The following is a 21128-nucleotide window of genomic DNA, read 5'->3' as shown; positions in this document are numbered from 1 at the left end:
CACCAGGCAGAAGATGCTCAATACAGGAGCTGCCCCCTGGTGGTCAGTGTGATCCCACAGGTGGAGTGCCACTCAGCCAGAAGCCGGGCTCATGGCTGGCGAGCGCAGCAGCGGTGGCGGGAGCCACTTTCCGCCTCTGCTGCAGGCGGGCAGTAAGGAGCAAGGGGTCCCAGACTGCGAGAGGGCCAGGCCAGGCTGGAGGGACCGGCCCCCCACCCCCCCACCTCCCCAGTGCACGAATCTCATGCACTGGGCCTCTAGTCAATGATAAGAGAATATCATTGATTGGCTGCCTCCTGCAAACCCCCTACTGGGGATCGAGCCTACAACCCATGTATGTGCCCTTTACCAGAATCGAACCCGGGACTCTTCAGTCTGCAGGCCAATGCTCTATCCATTGAGCCAAACCAGCTAGAGCTGTTAGCAACTTTTTAAACCTTTATTCCTAAGAAGTATGTTAGAGTGGACAAAATAAGACCAATATCAGTCCAAATTCTGCTTGGCCTTAGTGATTCCATTAATCTTTGGCATGTAAATTAGCATCTCTAAGTCCCAGGTTTATCATTCAAAATATAGGAAAAAATATTCATTTCCCTTGCTTCACAGGTACATCTGTTATAAAGATCCCCTATCTCACTTTGAAATGGCTTTTGGGGAAGAAAACAAGAAAAGCATTATCACATCAAAAATAGTAATTAATTCCATAATATACCCTGTCTTTAGAAATATTAAATTGGGCCAAATATAGTGTAGGAAACAGGACAAGGTTGCCCCTCTCCCTGAGTGTGTCACATAAGTAAATAACAGACTGCCAAGCCTGTCACAGCTCTTGGGACAGAGCAAGCCCTCAGCAACACTGAGGTTTTATTGTTAGCATTAGTATCAGAATTAGAAGGAGAAGCATCTGTTAAGGTATTTGCTCAACATATTTCAGTTCAAAATACCATGGAATGTTAGAGGTAAAATACTGTAGAAAGACTGTTCTCTTTGGTTTATAGGTAATCTGCACAGATGGTGAGATAAAGTTAAGTGATTTATCAAAGCCCTCTATTTGCCTGATTAATAATAATAACAACAATAATAGAAGTGCTTACTGTGTGCCAGGCACTGTAGTACTAGTAAGTGCTCTATGTATAATATTGAATCGGCACAGCAGTCTAATGTGACAGAATACTAGTTACTATTATCCCATTTTATGGACTAGGAAGTTGAGGCCCACACCACACAGGGTAAGTGAATCTCACAAAGCACACTCTTGGTCAGAGGCGGAGCTCTGATTCAATCCCAGGTCTACCTGACACCAAAGCCTGGGCCCTTCCCACTGAGCAATGCCTCCTACGTGGCTTGTCACTTGCTCCTTCTTGGATTGCTTTATGACTGGAAGTCTTATCTTTTCAACAAAACCAAGTGCAAGGACAATGTTACCTGTTTCTTTTGAACATGCATGGCACAGGACTGGGTCCTGGGCAGATGCTCAAAAAATGCTCGCTGAGTGTACAGCAGTATTAAAAAATGCCTTGTCACAGCACAAAACTATGAATGCGGCAGCACTCGAGACAAGCCAACTCTGGACAAAATTGCTCAGGTAATGACTTGTGCCTGGATTCCATCCCTTGGCAGGAAGTGAGTCCTTGCTTCTTTAATTGCCCTTGGTTCATCAGTTCAAGAACAGGGCTGGAAGAGAACGGCTCCTCAGCTCTGAGAAGCAGAATGGTAGCATATTCCCCAGCTAGGCCTACGCCAGTGCTGCTTTCGTTCACAGTCAACAACGCCCAGCGAGCTTGCTCAAGCACCCCCAAGGCAGGGCTCGCCTGGGAGGCGGGCAGGTGAAACCAGCTGTCCTTGAGAACACAGCCCTTCCAACTGGCACGAGTGATGCTGTTGGACGTCGGGCACTCAAGAACCTGGAGCAAAGCTTAGCTAAGGGGCAGCGCTAGCTGAGGCTTTTCTTTTCACATTGAAAGAGAAGGAAGCCCCTCCTGAGAGAATGAAGAGACCCGGAATATAAGGTAAGAATTTCCCACTTGTCTCTGGGGAAGGCGCTGTGATGGCAGTCCTTGCATCCTGGCCCCGGGTTGGAGAAGACCCCTCAGCCTTTAGCACGTGTGCTGAGGAAGCGAGCATGACACCTCAGTCTTCGGGAGAACACAGGGCTCTGAGGACTGAGGACTGAGGCAGGAGGGTCGATTGAGGGATCTGAAGGCAGGTGACATGAGTTCTTGACCTATTTCTTTTTAGAAACTGACCTGCTTCTTCCCTCCTGCCTGGCCCAGCACCCTCTCTTCCCATTAAAACTTGGGCACTGGATCTGCTGAATTGGACCAGGGCCCACAGTCAAGCCTCAATCTGGTTGTGTTAGTTCCCAAACCAGATTAGTAACATCATCAACCTGAGAAATGTATACAAACTATTGCTTCGCAAGGTAACTCCAAAAGACGATCCCAAGTTCATCACAACTCAGCTAAAACAAAAGACCACGATGCTTAACAGGGCCATAGGTCTCATATTTACAAACCATGTAAGAGACGTGTGAACACATAATCCAATGTTATAGTCTACCCAATCAAAGTTGTGGACACATTCAGTGTATACCTTTAATGTGTCCTTAATCCTTCCCCACAGCTCCCCCCTTTCTATCCTCCCACCCCCTTGAAGCACAGATAGGTTTGCTGTTCTGAGTTCTAATAAATTTCCTGTTGGAACATTTATAACAGTTTCCGATATCTTCCATCACCCTCAAATCCAAAACAAGGTCAAAGGCATTTCCTGACGTCTCTCAGTGAGCTCATACCAGGCCACAGTGGGAAGCTTTCCTCTTATGGCTCAGACGTTTGGGCACAGGGAACATTTAGAACATGGCGGGCGAAGAATGAGAGCCGTGCCCGACTCTGGAGAGTTCTGTTCCAGATATCCTGGCAGTTACAACTGAAGTTAGACCGAGCTGAGGCACCGCACCAGGCAGCGGGAGCACACCTTGTAATCAGAGCGTGCACATACCAGAACATGCTGTACCTTCTCTCCGTGATGTTCTCATCTTCCACTTGAGCCCCATCTGAATTCAATCATTTGCCTGCCTTCCTCTTTCTCCTTTAGATCAGGAACTGACCCCAGGGAGAAGAGAACACTGTATATATTTGTAAAAGTCTCAGAAATTGCCATAGGAGTACAGTTTTAACATTTTACTCAATAATAATTCTGTTGAAAATTCCAGGATAGTGTCTGACTCACTGAGGCTTATCATGAAAAATTGTGCTACAACACAGAGTCCCTGGACCTCAGTGTCTTATCCTATAAAACATGAGACGTGGGCTTGAAGATCTCTGGTCCCTGTTTTATGAATCCCTTACTTCCGGCTGTTAAGTTTTCATGTACAAGCGCCGATGGACAAGTAGCATACCTTCTCAGAAGCGTGGACGAATGCTTTAAGCATGATCTGGATGAGACCTACCCTCTAGACTAGTTAGTCTCACAGAAGTTAACACAATACGTGGAAAAGCTGCTGAGCTTAGCGAAATCACCCATGGTGCTTCCAGATCTTTCTCTAAGCCCTTGGTCAGTATAGCTTGCAGAAGAGCTTATTTTCAGAACTTGCCCATCTTTAGGGCCTTTTTTTTGTCATGGCCCCTCCCCGCACTGTTATGTTTACAAATCTGGCTGCTTTTCTTAGCCTAGAGCAGTGGTTCTCAACCAGGAAGGCTTTTCTCCCCTGGTGGCATTTGGCAAGGTCAGGGTTAACTTTTGGTTGCCACAAGTTGGGGAGGTGTGTTACTGGCCATCCAGTGGGTAAAGACCAGGGATGCTGCTAAACATCCTACAGTGTGAAGAGCTGTCCTCACAACAGAGAAGAGTCTGACCCCAAATGTCAATAGTGCCAAGACTGAGAAGCCCAGGTCTAGAGAGAGGAGGGATGGAGGAAGGGAGGGAGGAAAGGAAGAAAGAAAAAAAGAAAAGAAAAGAAAAGAAAAGAAAAGAAAAAAGAAGGAAAGGAGAGGTTAGAACCAGCAGTCCTCTCTGGCAACACTTTCTCCAGAAGGGCCACATCCTGGCCTGCGTGTAGCTGACTCACTGCACACATGCATGTTACCTGCCAAGATGCTATAGGCTCTCTGAGTTTGTGACCTCTGAACTCTATTACGCTTCTGGCATTTTGTTTTAAAATCCCCTCCCCCTGCTTCTCCTCTAAAAGAGGGTCTAGTCACGGTGCTTCAACTAAGTTTCAGCCCCTTTGCAGAGCAACAGAAAGCCAGTCCAGCCCTCCTGAGCTGATTGATTCTCTCAGGTGACCAAACAGGGTGGATTCTGTTTTCTTTGCAGGTTGAAACTCTTGTTTTTCTTAGGACACACTGTTCTCTTGAGGCCCTATGCCTGGCAGCAAAAAAAAAAAAAAAAAAAAAAAAAAAAAAGCAACCACATGCAACTTTGCTGTGGGTAGTCAGGTACGCGGCAAGAATTCAGGGTCTGATAACTCAGACACTCAGAGAACTTCCTCATCAAGGTGAAAACCCCTTACACCTCAGAGGCCTCACCCAGGCCTGGAGCTTTTGGGCAATCAACAAAGAGCCACAAGGGAGGGCAACTGGAGAGAAAAGTGGCTGCTGACTCAACAGTAGTCACCTGGTAAGTGTCAGGCATTTCCGTACCTGCTAGGGCTCCGTAGGTGCTACGTTTGTCTCTGCCAAGCTAATGCGACCCAGTAGTTCCCCATGGCCTTCCCCACCGAAGGGACTGCTGGCTGGTCTACGGGACACCTGTTGGGAATACCCAGCTCGGAGACATGGGCGTCCTCACCCTTTTCCCCACTGGACTGAGGCCAGCCAGCAGCGGCCACTCCTCCCTGGCATGGGCCCTGTTTTACCATGGGAGCCGGAAGGAAGTCATTCTTTGCCCCGTACCAGGGGATCAGAGAGGTATACTAACCTTTATTCTATCAAGTGAGAAAAAGCAAGATCCATAGGAGTTTAGACCAGAGATTTCCAATCTTTCCATGGATCAGAAGGGCCTCTTAAAGGAGACCCTAAGTTGTCTAGTTAGTAACAGTTCTCCCCCACTGTGTTCCTACAGAACACATTTTTATGGGGGTGGCATTGTGCCTACCTTAAAACAAACAGAAAGCCCCCATTCTCCAGCTTCCCTTGCAGAAAGGGCTGGCTCTATGGTTAACAACATGTACACTGGTCACCAAGGAGGACACGGAAGAGAACAAACTTAGCTGGGTAACTGTTTACCTTTTGCCCTCTACCCTTCTTCTTCTTCTGGCCTGGAAGCATGTGCCTGGATCCCCTGCAGCTGTTTTTTGAGCACAAGAAAGAGGGCAGTATAATAAGGACTATGAAGAGAAAGCTCGAAGAAGCTCGCGACACTTGCTGTTATGGAGACTACAATCCTTATACCATGGCAACTTTGCAATTTATTTAATTTTTCTGAGCCTGTTTCCTGAAGTATGTTCTTATCTCCCTTGCGGGGTTTGTATGGGGATTTAAATGAGATAATATCTGCTTAACTGCCTCAGAATGGCTGATAAAAATCAGTTTCCAAATCAACAAATAAATCACTCCTTTCTCCTTTTCAATCAGATCTCCAGACATCAGGAGAAATCAAGCCAGACTTACTGCTGCTTACTAATAAGCTAAACAGGCCTCTGTCTAAAGTGTTTTTTGACTTGGTGTCAAATTATTGAGAAAACAAGGCCCTAGGCCAGCGATTTTCTTTTTCTTTTTTCTTTTTCTTTTTTTAAAAATTTATTTATTGATTAAGTTATTACATATGTGTCCTTATCCCCACATTACCCCCCATCCCCCTCACTCATACCCTCATCCCCCTGTTGTCTATGTCCATAGGCCAGCGATTTTCAACCATTTTCATCACATGGCACCCATGAACTAATTACTAAAATTCTGCAGCACACCAAAAATATATGATATGTTTTGCCGATCTGACAAAAATAATTAAGCATGCCTAGCCAGTTTGGCTCAGTGGATAGAGCGTCAGCCTGCAAACTGAAAGGTCCCAGGTTCGATTCCGGTCAAGGGCACATGCCCGGGTTGTGGGCTTGATCCCCAGTGGGAGACTTGCGGGAGGCAGCCGATCCATGATTCTCTCTCATCATGGATGTTTCTATCTCTCTCTCCCTTTTGCTTCCTCTCTGAAATCAATAAAAATATATTTTAAAAAATAATTAAGCATAATTTTGATTCATTCACACCTGACGGCTACTGTTGTGTTGGCTGTTGTCATTTTTTAATTTGACAAGGTAGGGGGGTAAAGAGGTCAGTGGCCCTGACTAAGAAGCCAGGTATTGCATGTTCATAAAATTCTCACAGCACACCAGCTGATAATCACTGGACTAGGCAAATGAAAGAGATTCCCTTCAAGGTGAGCAGCAAGAGGTAAGGTAAGTAGCAGGCTGGGCCGTGCAGGCTGAAGCAGAGAGAATGTGTGGCTTTGCTCAGTAGGGAACCTAAGAATATCTGAAATAAAGCAAGCATCAGGAAGGATCTCAAAAGCCCTTACAGCTCAAGATGTCAACCTCCAGGGAAATGAGGCAAAATGGAAAAGCCAAGAGGGAGAGCCATCCTTTGCATGACCCCAGGGCCTGCGGACCTGACACCAGGCCGTTCCTTTGCCCAGGCTACGAGCACACCCGTGATTTTGATTCCTACGTGCATACAAGCCACCTGTGAACAGGTGACTCTTTTCTAATGTTTTCTACTTTCCAAGGAAATCATTGACTTCCACAATTTCTCTTTTCTAGCCCGCAGTTCTTTGGCACCAAGTGAATCTGCTAACTTCCTTCTCTTTAGAGCAGACATCAGCCAACTTTCACTGTAAAGGGCCAGAGCGTAAATACCTTAGTCTCTGTCCCAACTCCGCTCTGGAAGTGAGAAAGCAGCCACTGGGAACACTGATAACATGGAAGGAATGGGCATGGTTGTGTTTCAATTACATTGTATTTACAAAGCAGGTGGCCTAGTTTGGCAATCTCTGCTTTAAAGGGCGTTGGGATTATGCTATACAAAAGCAAACAAGAAACATTTGATCATACATAACACTCTCTCACCAATAATTATTATCATGAAACAAACCAGAGGGCTCCAAATGAAAACCAACAGAGAAAAACATGAAATGGGAAAGACAGGCATTCCTACATTTGAAACAGTGCTTATCATGCGAAGCCAAAGACTCAAATGTTCAAAGATTAATGTTCAAAGATCAATGCGAATTGTGATAAGCAAGGAAGTGAATAAAATCATCTGTAGACTATAGCACAGGGGTTCCACATGAAGGTCAAGGTAACCATTAGGAATGAATGGGAAACACCAATAAGAAGTCCAGCCTTTGAACCTTTAAGCACAAAAGTACAACAAGAGGCAGAGATATGAGCTTGGGCAGTAGCAGAACATCCGGTCCAAACAGATGTCCTCCAGACATCTGAGACCCCTCCCTTTGGCCCCAAAACTACTTGGCACTGGCCTCACTGCTTTGCTTTCTTCCTTACTCATATGCAAGTGTTCAAATGATGAAAATGATTTACGTGGGAGGCACACAGAGGAAGATGAACAAAACAGAGAGAGAAGGCACTGGAGAAAATCAGAGCCAGAGGAGGGTCATGAGGCCGAGCACCTTCAGGAAGGCTGGTCTTTTGGCTGTTCTGTGGCTGTGCTACTGTCTCCCACAAATGGAATTTGTTTCTACTCTTCTTACCTGGAACTCCCTTCTTTCATAAGTAACAGCCAACACTTCTGAAGGACTCACCTCATGTCAATGTTCTAAGTACATTATATACACATACTTTGATACTTTTGATCCTCAACAGGTGCAGTAGGTCCTATCATGGAACAGATGAGACAACTGAATCACAGAGAGGCCAAGTAATTTTCCCAGGGCTACACAGCTAACTAGTGACAGAACTGGAACTAGAACCCAGACAGTCTGGCTCCATTCTGTGCTCCCAGCCTCCACATTATCCTGAGTTCACAGCCTTCCTTCTCCACAGTGCGGACTGGGCACCTCACCCTCCTCTCTACCCTCCCGTGTATCCCAGAAAGTTTTTTTTTTTTCATTTTTCTCAAGAAAATGATTTAATATAGCTTTCAGATACAATTGCCAATTTATAGGAAATAAAGAGGACAGGGAAAGATGTGAAAGAATATCCTGGGTAAGCAATCAGCAAAATCTAGACTGTAGCAAACTCTCCAGGATAAACCATTCGCTATTTTCAATGACTAGATGACAGAAAGATGATTTTGAACCTATAGATTAAGAGACTTAAAAGGCTTATAACCACTTTCAATGTGTGGATATTATTTAGAGCCAGATTTAAAAACAAACAAACTGAAAAACAAATTATGACATTTATGAGACAATTGTAATTTGAACACCATCTGAATGATTTAAAGAATTATTTTTTCATATAAAAATGGTATTATGAATATACCTCTAAAGCGCTTATCTTTTAGAGATTTATTCTGAAACACTCATGAATATAATAAAATGATGTCTGGGATTTGCTTCCAAATAGTACGGGAGGAAGAAATTGGGTGTGGCAGAAATGACACAAAATCGGCCATGAATTGATTGCTACTGAAGCTGCATGATAGGTGTTTGAGGACTCATGATCCTCTTCTGCTTACTTTTGTAAAAGCTGAAAATTTATATAATAAGAATTTTATAAAAGTGTGAAAGAGAGACACGCTAGGGTTTAGGAACAAGGCTTCAGGCAAGGAGGAGATTCCCTATTTGTCAGTACTTCATCTACATGTGTATCCTCTTTCAGCACATATTTTAAAGCGTAAGGCGAAAGTTTAAATGGAATGCGAGTATGGAAGGGAAGTGCTCTCATTCCTGAAAGATAAGCCTTGGAGATGCTGGGATAACCAGCAATTAATTCCCTCAGGAGCAAGTTTCTTTAATAGCAGGAAAGCACTCGAAGACCAATGAGGCCTAACCTCTGTTACCCCCTGGCCATACCTAATCCTGCTCTGACAAGTTCAGGGTTGAAAGCACGAGGAGGATGAAAATCACACCCATACATCTCGGGACTGGAGGAGGAAAGGAAGTCCTCAGTGAAGGGGATAGGGAGCAACGACACACATGAGAGAGTGAAAGGCCACATGGTGTCAAGTTCAAAGCACTGTCCCTACAGACGTAGGTTTCAATCCCAGCCCCACAACCCATCTGCTGAGCAACTTTAGAAGGTCACTTAACTACTGTGGACCTTGACTATGTTATCTTCAAACTGAGGAATTTGAATCCACATTCCTATGAAGATCCATAATCCAAAAGATAAAACTAAAGATATATGCTCTTGGAAGCCAACCAGAACACTAGACCCGATAAACTATTCATTTCTAGTCTAGTGAAGGCTTCTCTGAAATGTTACCACTGAGCCACAGAGCTCTGGGTCTTTGGCAAGACAAAGAAACAAGGTGAAATTAGTGAAGCTGAGAAGAGACCATATTGAATAAAATGGAATCTGAAAAGTAGTATGCTCTACACTGGGATCAATGTTTCAACTAAGGGGATAAATTGTGGATGAAAATGATGGGATGAAAACAGATGAGAGTAAATGAGTTTTCTGCCTGGACACTGCTAACTCTGGGTGTTCAACCATCCATTGGTGCCAATTGTCTGGAAGGCAATCTGTCCTTCAACAACTGTAATCGGATGTCAGACAAAGCATACCTGAGACTTACAAATTTCACAGGCCAAATAATACTGCCTCAACTTCCAGAAACTAGACTCCCACAATGCAATGCATGACTTTCCATTTGGTGTCCCAAGATCAGACATAGCTCCAGGTCTGTGTCTCCATGGAGATGCATCCAATATACCCAGTCATTAGGTCTTCAACAAGAGTTTAAGAAAATAATTGGTCCGGTTTGCTCAATGACCTTCAAAGAAAGGACAAGTCCTTGGAAATGATGAAGGAGCCTGGTATACTGAATTGGTTGACAATACTCTTGACCTTAAATTGCAGGATTATTCACTAATCAAGAACGACTAATTCTCGCTGCTTAGAGAGCCTAATTAGTTTTGTGCTCATGCTTCCCCTTCTGACACAAAGTACCTCTTCACAACTCGGGGAGGTTTCCGCCGGCATTGCCTCAACTGGTCTTGACAAGAGAAGAGATGAATCATAGCAGCAGCCTGGCACCCTCTCAATCTATAACAACTCCTCCTCACCAATGGCTAAATCAGAGCCGGCCAGATGCAGGGAGCTTTTTTTTCTTTTCTTTTTAAATAAAAAGAGGGACATTCACAAAGGAGAAGCCCTATTTGACATAAGTAGAATTACTGGTGACTTGGCCAATAGAGCTGCTGTCAAGGGTGGGTCTATGCAGACAGTGAAGGCAAGCCCAGATAGGATTGGCTTGTGATGATGGTTCCAAAACTAATCTGTTTCAAGAGATAAAATACTCAACATAATCTCCGGTATAATGAAGACGCATAGAGCTAAATGCCTGTCAGACTTCTGAGCCCCACCTCCATTCAGCTATGGTAAGCCAAGGCTTTCATGCTTTCTCCACTGCAAGTGTTTCTTCTTGAAATCGAACATGTGTACACAAGCTTCAGTTACCTGCACGAACAGCTTTCTACCCTAACCCAAACGAACCTACAATCCCAATAAGTCTGGGTTGGGCTAATTTTGAGGCCAATCCATTTTTTCTAATCTCACAGTAATAGGGCAGTGATGAAAAGCTGTCCAGAAGAAAAATAACAGATAGTGACTGGGGGGAGGAGGGTTGTATTTAAGTAATGCAGGATGAATAACATACATAAGGAAAATATGTAAATGAATAGAGCAATAATATTAATAAAAAAACTACCAGGCTGACAAGCAATAGGTGAGATGATTACAATCTTGGTGGAAAAATTAGCTAATAAATAATTCATAAATCTCTCTGGGGGTAGGGAAGAAAACTTATCTACTCTTCAGCCATGCTGTCTCCCTCTCAATGGAGTTACCGCTATATTCTTTTCCTGCGTGCACATCTCCCAGTACACTCAGTGTTCCCAGAACATTCTATAAGTACGTATTAGATAGTGGAGTACCCTGAATGTGCCTCCTAGCTATGATTGTCCCTTCTCATTCCTGCTTGCCTATAAAAGCATCATGTACCTCAAGCAATACCTGTATCTTACAATGTAATCTATCCCCCTAAAAAAGAAATTAGAAGATATGTCACTTAGTTTCATACCTGTGGCCCAATACAACATAGAGGTTGTCAGATTGCCTGGGTGAGATGAGACACTAAAACATAGAAACGCCAAGATGTAGGAGCTTTCATCACCTAAGAGTGTTGCTAAATCAGAAACTTAATTCCAACCACTTACATGTTTGGCTCTGCCAGCTAAGCACCTCACCAGAGAGAACTAATGAATTTTTATAGTACAGGCAAATCCCTTCCTTGCAGTTCACTCATCTATAAAGGACAACGAGCAGAAATAAAAACCCAACATTTTGAGGTGACTCTACTAGACTCCTGGGTGAGGATGTCATCAGCTTGCTCCACATCAGTTGTATTTACAGCGGTAAGTTCTCTCTCTTATCCTCCCGTTCATGCTAAGCTGTGCTCAAAGGCACAGAGAGACATCAGTGGCTGCCCCATAGCAAGGTTCCAGAAGACAGCGTGACGAGTGGATGGTTAGGGTACCCAGGGTTAGTTACATGAATGGGTGTCTCCTGGATGTTGCTACTTTTATATACACCCATCCATGTTTGATGTATTTGAGGAGTTTTAGACAGAATAAACTATTAGATAGCTTCCTCCTAACAAGTCTTTTTCATGAGAGTTGGTTTCTGAATATTAGGAATCTGAATAGGGTTCTGTTACTTGTTGAGCTACTAGTACCCAGCAAGAGGGATACTGAGGAGGCAAGGACTTATGGATGCCCTCTTCCTCCCCCCGTGAAAATGACCATCCTGACACAACCAACCAGCCAGGGTATGGTTGCCAACAGTTCCAATGGGAGGAGAAGGGTTGCGTCAGTCAGGGAGACTTAAGGTGCAAACTTGGTGATGATGTTTCCTGGGGCTCCCTTTGAGTTTCTAAAATAGCCCAGCTCTAGAGTCCACGGGGAGTTTGGCCATGATAAGTAGGTTAAGTATACCCTGTCCTTTGGGACTTGCACTCTCTCAGTATTTACTAGGCATCCACTGGAGCACCTATTCTCAGCTGCAGTGACGAACATTCCCAGTAAACCCCAAGATTCCCTTTCTGCTCCAAGACATCAGTGTCAGTCTCTGCAAAGTCTTCCCTATGCTGATTACGTAAAACCATGTTACTTGGTTACTCTAGACAGTTAGGATCTACGTCAGCCAAGAAATTGTGATGCAGGGCTTGCTGTAGTGTAGGCAAGACAAGGAAAACCTATCCACCTTGGCTGTATTTTCCCATGTGATCATGGTCTATCCTGGCAAATGAAAGGTGGGAGAACAGGTCAAGACTAATACCTGTGTAAAATGTGCACAAAACACGTAATTGGGCCTATGTCTACAAAAGTGGCACCTTCAGAAACATTTCTTTTGCCCTCAATTTACAAGCATTACCAGGCCTGAAAAGTTTTCTTTCTTTTCTATTATTACCATATATAGATTCTATGAATAAGAAACAGATCATGTCTGATCCTCCTAATTATGTGTTAGGTCCCTCCACAAAAATCACTAGTTATTGGATACCACAGTCCTAGAAAGTCAAGTACACAGGTCTGAAACTGTGTATTTTATGTATCCATGAAATTACCAAAAATAATTTTTAGGCACCCTCTATTGAACAGGTTTGCATTGCTTCTTAAAAATCAGGACTTGCAAATGTTTATATATTTAGGCAGAAGTTTTTCAAAACATATGATGACCAACACATTTTTAAATCTACCATTAAAAGAACATTTTTGCTGATAATATGATATCCCAAAATCCTTCTGCATTCCAAAGAAAGGCTGGCTGTATTCTAAGCAATCGCTTTCATTTGACACAGTTAAGTCCTCCATCTCCCCACCTCCATTGACAGACATGCTTGGCAACAAAACCTGCTTTCTGCCCAAGGAATCACTGAAAAGTCCCCACCACTCCTGGGAAGGAGGAGGGGCCAATCCTTTGAAAACCCCATTTCCATTTTATCTTCAATGTACCAAATAATGGAATTTCTACATAACAATATGACTTTTTTCCTGACAGCATGTATTCGGATTTCCTGTTACACATTCCGTTACTTGATTTGTGGTGATCTAAACTATTTCTGACATACTTTGATGCCTCCACCCTTTAAATACTTGCAGCTTATCTGTGTTTTTAAGCCAATTTTCACCCAATGTTTGCCATAAGCAGCGGTTCCACTGTGACCAAAACAAGCTGGAAAGAGATTTAAGTTAAATTTTTCAGAGAGAAAGGAAGGAATAGAGATAGAGAGATAGAAACATCGATAAGAGAGGAACATCATTAATTGGCCCCCCACTGGGGATTGAGCCCACAACCGAGGTACGTGCCCTTGACGGAATCGAACCTGGGACCCTTCAGTCCGAGGGCTGACGCTCTATCAACTGAGCCAAACCGGCTAGAGCTAAGATTATGTTTTTAAGGGACAGTCCTAAAAGGCCAGGCAGGACACTGCAGGCCAGGTTATAGCTGGGACGCCGTCCACAGGGGCAGCTACATCTGTGCAGCAGGTGCCTCCTGAGTAGATATTGCTGACCTTTCATTTTGCATTTGCAGTCCAGGGCCCAGCAAAGTGGCAGATGCCAATGAAGGCCATTGGGCTGACACAAAGGCAAAGGCAATCAGGTGGACTTGATCGCACGGCACAGCTCTGCCAAGGTAGCTAGGCCAGGGTCATAATCATAGTCTGCAATGTTGAGACATGAGTGAGATGCAACAGTCTTCATAATACAATCCGCATGGTGATGCCATTACTGAGAGTAAATACAACCCTCCGCTACATACAACCTACTGCTTCTGGAAGGAAAAGGAAGAAGCCACAGGGACCTGTGAGCCATTCCCATGTTTCAGGGGGTAAATGCTGATCTCTATGAACATCTCAGGAATCAAAACTTATCCAGACCCTTCCACTAGCTTCAGAAGTTCGTTTCACCCTTCTTCTTCCAAGTTACACTGGTCAGCTGCATGCACTTGTCCAGTTTTTGTGTTTTCCATGTGGGAATATCTTTTACCAAAATGTTCTTGCTTATTTTTCCCTTAGAATCTACTGTAACTTTAAGGTGTTTTTTTTTTTCTTCTTCTCTTCTTTAGAAACAGAAAAAGGGAGGGTATTTAAATGAGGTTTAGAGTTCAAAGCTAAATAGAAGGGCAGTTTGTTCAGCTGGGCATATCCAACCCTGCTCTCAAATGTTTATTTTATAACTTTGTCCTATTTTAAAAGTCTTATTTATAAAGATTAATGGCCATAACTTCTGAATTTGGAGAGAGAAGCAAAATGCCTGAGCCCAGACATCCAAATGGAACTCCAGCGATAATTCATATCAACACACAATGATCTCCAAAGCAACTCCCCTCACAATAGAACAAATGAAAGGAGACAAAATGATGAGCCTGTCTATGCTGCTGTATGATGACAACTCCAATTCTTGTGTTGCTGCTGCTGCATTGCCAAAAGTATGCTGCTTACTAAAATGGCAATAAGTGCATAAAACAAGTGTGTGTGTATGTGCATATGCATGTGCGTGTGAGTGTATGTTTAAATCATGCTCTACTTAGCTACTTATAAATTATAGACATCAAGACGCTACAGTCACTCATTTATGTTTCTAACAGAAAAAGCCAAATGATTCTTCTTTGTTATTTCAATCCCATATTCTACTTCTCTTTTCACCAAGCTAATTCTCATCTTATGTGGTTCTGACCAAACATTGCCAAGAGAGCTAGGGAGTCCATTTTCAGGACTGAAGTCTGTTGTTGTTTTTTAAAAAAGGTAATAGGTTAAAAAAAAATAAAAAGAGAGCCAGGTAAATAAGCTGGGAGGGGCCACTGGGAAGCTGGGAAAGGATTGCAAGCGAACAAAGTTGAGAAAGAATGGGAAAGAATAAGAAGACTGAGCAGGCAGGTGGTGATAGGTGGGGCAAGAAGTGAGGAATAGAGAGGACAGGAAAAGGAGATAGAGAGGACAGGAAAAGGAGATAGAGAGGACAGGCAAAGGAGATAGAGAGGACAGATGTCGAAGAATGCAAGGAGCAGGGAATAAGTAGGCAGAACTCTGGACTGCACTGAGATTTGTCAGGTAGTTAAGCAGTGGAATTGGGTGTTGGATAGTTCTACCATGTAGTAGTAACTGGATGAACTCGGGCAAGTTTCTTAACCTTAGGGTGAACATGTAATCCACTTCACAGAGTTATCGTGAGGATTAATTGAAATAATCCCAGCAAACACTTTGCACATGGTGAGCACTATCCAAAAGTCAGCTATGCTGATGAAGGTGACTCTTTGGCTCCATGGGAATCTCTACATGAGCCACTTAGAGTTTCTCTCCTCCAGAAACGTACATTAGGAGGGAAGATAAAATATGTACACAAATGGATCTCTATCACAGAAAAATGAAATATTTGGTGGGTCTTCAAAAATAACACAAGCTCTAAAGAACTCAGAAGACCAATACACTGAAATTCTACCAAGTTAAAAATAATTAAGTTAAAATAGAGAGATGAAAGGTGAATAAATAAGGTGTCATGACATGGGAAGAGAGCAGATAGGAATACAGTAACTGTGTGCATGTAGTTAAAAGGCTGGGCTTTCAAATTGCACAGATCTGGGCTCAAATCCCAGCTAAGCCGTTTACTAGTCGGGTGACTTTGAACATGTTACTTGCTTCCCGGAGCTCTGTTTACGTGTGTATAAAAGGGGAATACAAATCTCTTTAAGGCTGTGATGTGGATTAATTGAGGAAGTATAGAAATTTAGCACAGTGGTTTAACAAATGTGGTGTCATTATTGCTTTTAGAGTTTAGTACTATATTTAAAGTTCATAGGGGATTTAGAGAACCTTGCATGAGGAACTAAATAAACTAGGCTCAGTATCCTTGCAGGAGAGAAGGCAGGAGCCAGAGCACAGGCCCAGTAGGTAGGTCAGCATGTAGGCGGGCCATGCTTGTCGGGGTGGGCAGAAATAAAGCCACATGAAGAGCTGTATCAAAACAGGTAAGCAGCTGTTCCACTGTGACCAAAACAAGCTGGAAAGAGATTTAAGTTAAATGTCGACCGAGAAGTTTCATGATATGCAAATGTGCAGAGCCACTGACAGAAATCACCACTAGTATCAGCCTCATTTGGAGGGTTTTAAGATACATAGGCAGTAATCTTTATTCGTGTTTTAATACAGTTCTGCCTACAGGCTGATAGATGGAATGAGTAACTGTCTCAGTACATCTTCCTACACTGCAGATAAATGGCATTCGCCTCTTAGTTGAAATGGAGTTTTGGTGAGTGTCATGGAAAAAAGAAAGAGGTAGGAACAAATATGTGTTGTTGTTGTTCTTTCTCCTCAAGAAACCACATTCAGGAATCTGGCACTATGCTAGGTTGATCTGTAGTAATTCTGCAATCTGGGCCATATGGTTTTATTTTGGTGTTGTATTTCATGATCTCTATCCATTGTAATCCCACTGGTGAACGTATGGTGATAGCTAGGCATACTCTTTAGCAAATTTGGAAACTGAGGCACAAGAACGTTAAATTATTTGTCCAAAATAAACACAGAAGGGAGAGCTTTCCTCCATCTAAATCTTTTTGCCAAGATTCACGTTAAACGCAACATCGTCAACTGCCTAATAACTATTAGATATAGAAAAGAATGTTTCCCATTCATTAAACTGATACACTAAAAATACGCATGACAATATTCTATTTGATAAACCTGCTCCACTTGGTGGAAAAACCTTCCCACAGTTCTTAGAATCCAGAATCCCTTTGGCCATTTAGGGAGCAATGTTAGAAAAGTTCAATCATTCAATTTTGACTGCTGAGATTCACCATGAAAATGATATTCTAATTGTATGAAATTTTCTGAAGATCAATGTCACAATAATAATAGCATATTAAAGGGAGAAAAAACTGGACCCTGGATTATTGAGCCTATTAAGGATATCATTATGTAGAATACTGCTTTCTGCAAATTTATAAAATAATGTTTTAAAATCTGCCTTCTGGATTTAAAAAATCATTAAATAATAGTAGCTAAGTATTTTTATAAGCCATACAGAGAGAGGAGGAAGGAAAATTTTGAACAATATCACATCATAAACTTTTTTAAAAAAGAGTGTCATTTAAATTAAAACAAATGAGACTTTTGAAGGATGAAGTTGGAGGCTTACATTCTTTCACTCATGTCTTCATTCATTCATTCATTCATTCGGCGCTGATAAGCCCAGAGCCCTCTGTTAAACTGTTATTAAGAGTTCAAAAGCAATAAAATATTCGGTCTTTGATCTCACAGAATATACAGCTTAGATAAGAGACAATGTTTCATTAGGTTTCTGCCAGATAATTTAAAATAATGTAGAGTTATGTATAACAAACAAAGTTGTATGTGTTATAGGAATATAAACATTTTTTAAATGAACAAAAAAGCAGACAAGTTTCTATTTCTTTGATATACCTTCCCTCCATGTTTTCTCTGATTCCTATGTATCCTAAAGAATATCAATATTGAACTGGAAAAGCATTAATAGCAAGAACACAGGTAGGAATGACTCACATTGGTATGATTGGGTAAGATTATGATTCATTATAAGTCATCAAGATTAATGAAGTGATGTGAATGCAAATAAAGTATAAGTGATTGCGGGAAGAACAGACAAAGCAAAATTCTTAAGAAAGGAGAACAGTAATGAGAATGCAAAGTAGTTCATGTGAACCATTTCAAAGTAAGTCCCCACTTTTGTCCAAGATAGTTCTTGGAAACGGCGACTTCAAGTCAAAGGACAAACGAGGCAACTAATGTCACTAGAGGGTAATTGATATGAGCAAGAGTTAGGTCTCTACGGCATATTTCTGGTCACAAAAACATCACCGAACTTCTAATTAAGACCCCAAAATGATAATAATTCTCCTCCTCCCTCCTCTTCCTCCTCTTCCTCCTCCTCCTTCTTCTTCTTGTATTTCCCAATGAAGTTTTTATTTATTTTTATTACATTTATTGGGGTAACATTGCTTAATATGATCATAGAGGTTTCAAATGTACATTTCTATGATACATGATCTATATGTTATATTGTATGCCCACTATCTAAAGTCAAATCATCTTTCATCACCATATATTTGACCCCTTAACCTTTACTACCTCCTGCCCACCCCCCCTTTCCTCTGGCAACCACCATTCTATTGTCTGTGAGTTTTTGTTTGCTTTTCTTGTTTATTCATTTGTTGCTTTCATATTCCACATATGAGTGAAATTATGTTAAGTCAAACTTTTTCTGTCATCTCAAAGTCAATGAAATAGATGTGAGCTATGCATACACTTGAGAAAGATTACTAAAAACAAGTAAGATCATTGTTTTCCAACCCACTGATTCTAGTTCAGGCTGGTGGGTGGCCAGAGCCAGTCCTGGCAGCTCAGGGCGCAAGGCAGGACCCCACCCTGGCAGGACACCCTTCCACCACAGGGCCACTCAGACTCACATCCCCCCTCACTCAGTCCAGGACAGTTAGACATGCCTGCTCCCCTAACGTGCACATCTTCACGACGTGGATGGAAACTGGAGTCCCGGGAGGAAACCCAGGCAGATATTGGGAGAGGGTGCAAACTCACACAGATAGTGGACCCCTCGGGAAGTCAGTTGTGTCCATCCACTTATAACAAAGTGTCATTGAGCAAAATGGTGTTATTTGAGGACCAGCTATGTGAGTCCTCATTTATTCCATCTCCAGCTGCTTAATACAGGGCCGGGGGGCCTTTGCCTGGCAGGTCAATATTAAATGCCTCAGAGGGAAACATATTTAAAGCATGCTATTTAAATACCTACAGGAACCACCTCTTATTAAAATACAGAAATGTACAAGGAATACAGAAATGTATAAGGTTACTCTCTTTTGCGGTGCATTAGTCTTTCCTTCACCTCCATTAAAAAAAAAAATAGAATCTGGCTTCTTAATTCTGCTGTCTGCAAGCCAATTTCCAAATTACAGGGGCTCAGGTCCTAGCCAACTGAATTGAATCTGAAATTGCCATGTGTTCCTATGGAAATCATTTTGTTTGCCATTTTGTTAGAGGTAGCTATTATCTTAAATAGTACACCCGGGAGAGAAACCCTGAGCAGCTTTGTTAGAAAAGTAGGAGAGAAACGAAGGCAATGGAATGGTTGCATGAGAGATGCAGAGACAGACAGACTAATGGCTGGAACAAGGTCCTGAAGCAGTGAAATGAGGTGGGATGAAAAACTGGTGGAGAGACAGCAAAACTGAAACAGACTCATAGACACAGAGAACAGACTGGTAGTTGCCAGAGGGGAGGGGACCTGGGAGGCTGGTCAAAAAGGTAACGGGATTAAGAAGTACAGATGGGTAGATACAAAATAGTATGGGCTGGACAGTACAGCATGGGAAATCTAGTCAATAACACTGTAACAACTATGTATGGGGCCAGGTGAGTACTTAAAATAACGGGGGAATCGCTTTGTAAATAATATGATTGTCTAATCACCATGCTGTACACCTGAAACTATTACAAAACAATAGTGAATGCCAACAGTAATTTAGAAACAAAACAAAACTGGTGGTGAAAGGCTTGGGCCTGAGAAGAGACCTGCCCTTCTCTGAGTTCTGACCCAGCGAGAGAGCAAAGATGAAAATCCGGGGAGGTCTATCCAGGAGAAGACACCCTGTCACCCAGGACGGCCTAAATCTGTGGTTCCCAGCGTGTGGTCCTCCAACTGGTGGCAGGGGCACCACCTGGGAGCCCGTTAGAAAAGCGAAGTCAGAAGCCCACCCTGACCTACTGACTCTGAGTCCCTGGGGACAAGGCCCCGGGCACTGGTGTAAGAAGCCCTCAGAGTGATGTTTACACATGTTCGAGTTTGAGAACTACTGACCTACATCCCCAGCTAGAGCAGTAAACCAGATCATCTGCTGAGAGCAAGGGTGGGGTCGCCGTCTGGGGCGGAGACAGAACAGCTGCAGGGAGGAATGCAGGAAGGAGGTGAGGAGTTCAGGAAAAGACCAGCCCAGCTGTGCCAGGCCTGTGTGCAGCGAGCCAGCAATTAAAGTCTTCTGGTGAGCTGTCTGAGTATAACTTCCATGCAGAGGAATCATGGGTCTCTGCAAAACTGCATTCTGATCCTCATATAACTGACTATGACCCTGAAAAGACAGCTTGGTTTAATTTAGGGATTGCTATATGTATGTGCACATGTGTGTGTGTTCATGTGTATCGATGTTTGTATGTATGTGTACGAATGTATGTATGTCTAGAATAAATCTGATTAAGCAGGAAAGGAGAAGAAAAGGTTTTTCTGTATTACAAGGAGGAGAAAATGTACTGGAACGAAGTTAGCAGACTCATAACTATTCTACATGTGTGGCCCTGGGCAAGTGATTCAACTTCTTCAGAGCTCATTTTGTCACCTGTAAAGTGGGGTCTAGAATTCACTGATTCAAACAATAAGAGCTGGGTACAGAAATAACCATAATACAAAGCATATGGTGATGAAGGCAATGATGGGGTATTGATATATGCAAAACACTTAGAGAACAGGGAGGAATTAGCAATTAACTCCGGATAAGGAAAGCAAGAAAGCCTTCACCTAGCAGCGGTTCTCAACCTGTGGGTAGAGACCCCTTTGGGGGTCCAACGACCCTTTCACAGGGGTCGCCTAAAACCATCGGAAAACACATATATAATTACATATTGTTTTTCTGATTAATCACTATGCTTTAATTATGTTCAATTTGTAACGATGAAATTGGGGGTCACCACAACATGAGGAACTGTATGAAAGGGTCGCGGCATTAGGAAGGTTGAGAACCACTGAAGAGGAAGCCCCAGAGCTGGACCACAGAGGGTGAGAGGCAAGTCAGCAGATGGGAGACCATGACTGCAGAGAGAGAAAGAAAGTGCAGGAGGCGCGGGAATGGGACAGCCCAGGTGGATCTGCTTGCCGAGGGAGGAACAAGGTCTCTCTTCCAGCTC

General features: G+C 42.9%; 1 protein-coding gene across 9 annotated transcripts in view; it reads right to left on the bottom strand.

The window, feature by feature from the left end:
• Nucleotides 1-20860, bottom strand: part of LOC111826324 (growth hormone receptor-like) — a 139422-nt gene extending 118562 nt beyond the window's left edge. For 4 of the 9 annotated variants that reach the window (XM_023755041.1, XM_023755040.1, XM_023755044.1 and 1 more), the window contains exon 1: nt 20032-20860. In XM_023755041.1, coding sequence (XP_023610809.1) covers nt 20032-20251 — 220 coding nt within the window. In that variant the 5' untranslated portion in view covers nt 20252-20860. Of the gene's footprint in view, nt 1-3012; nt 4344-4640; nt 4763-20031 lie in introns of those variants that run through there. The other 5 variants (XM_023755046.1, XM_023755047.1, XR_002829639.1 and 2 more) reach the window with 4 other exon arrangements.
• Between the last annotated feature and the right edge of the window lie 268 nt (nt 20861-21128).

This window comes from Myotis lucifugus, unplaced genomic scaffold, assembly GCF_000147115.1.
Source record: "Myotis lucifugus unplaced genomic scaffold, Myoluc2.0 scaffold_68, whole genome shotgun sequence".
Lineage (NCBI taxonomy): Eukaryota > Metazoa > Chordata > Mammalia > Chiroptera > Vespertilionidae > Myotis > Myotis lucifugus.
This window is presented reverse-complemented; position numbering and strand designations above follow the sequence as displayed.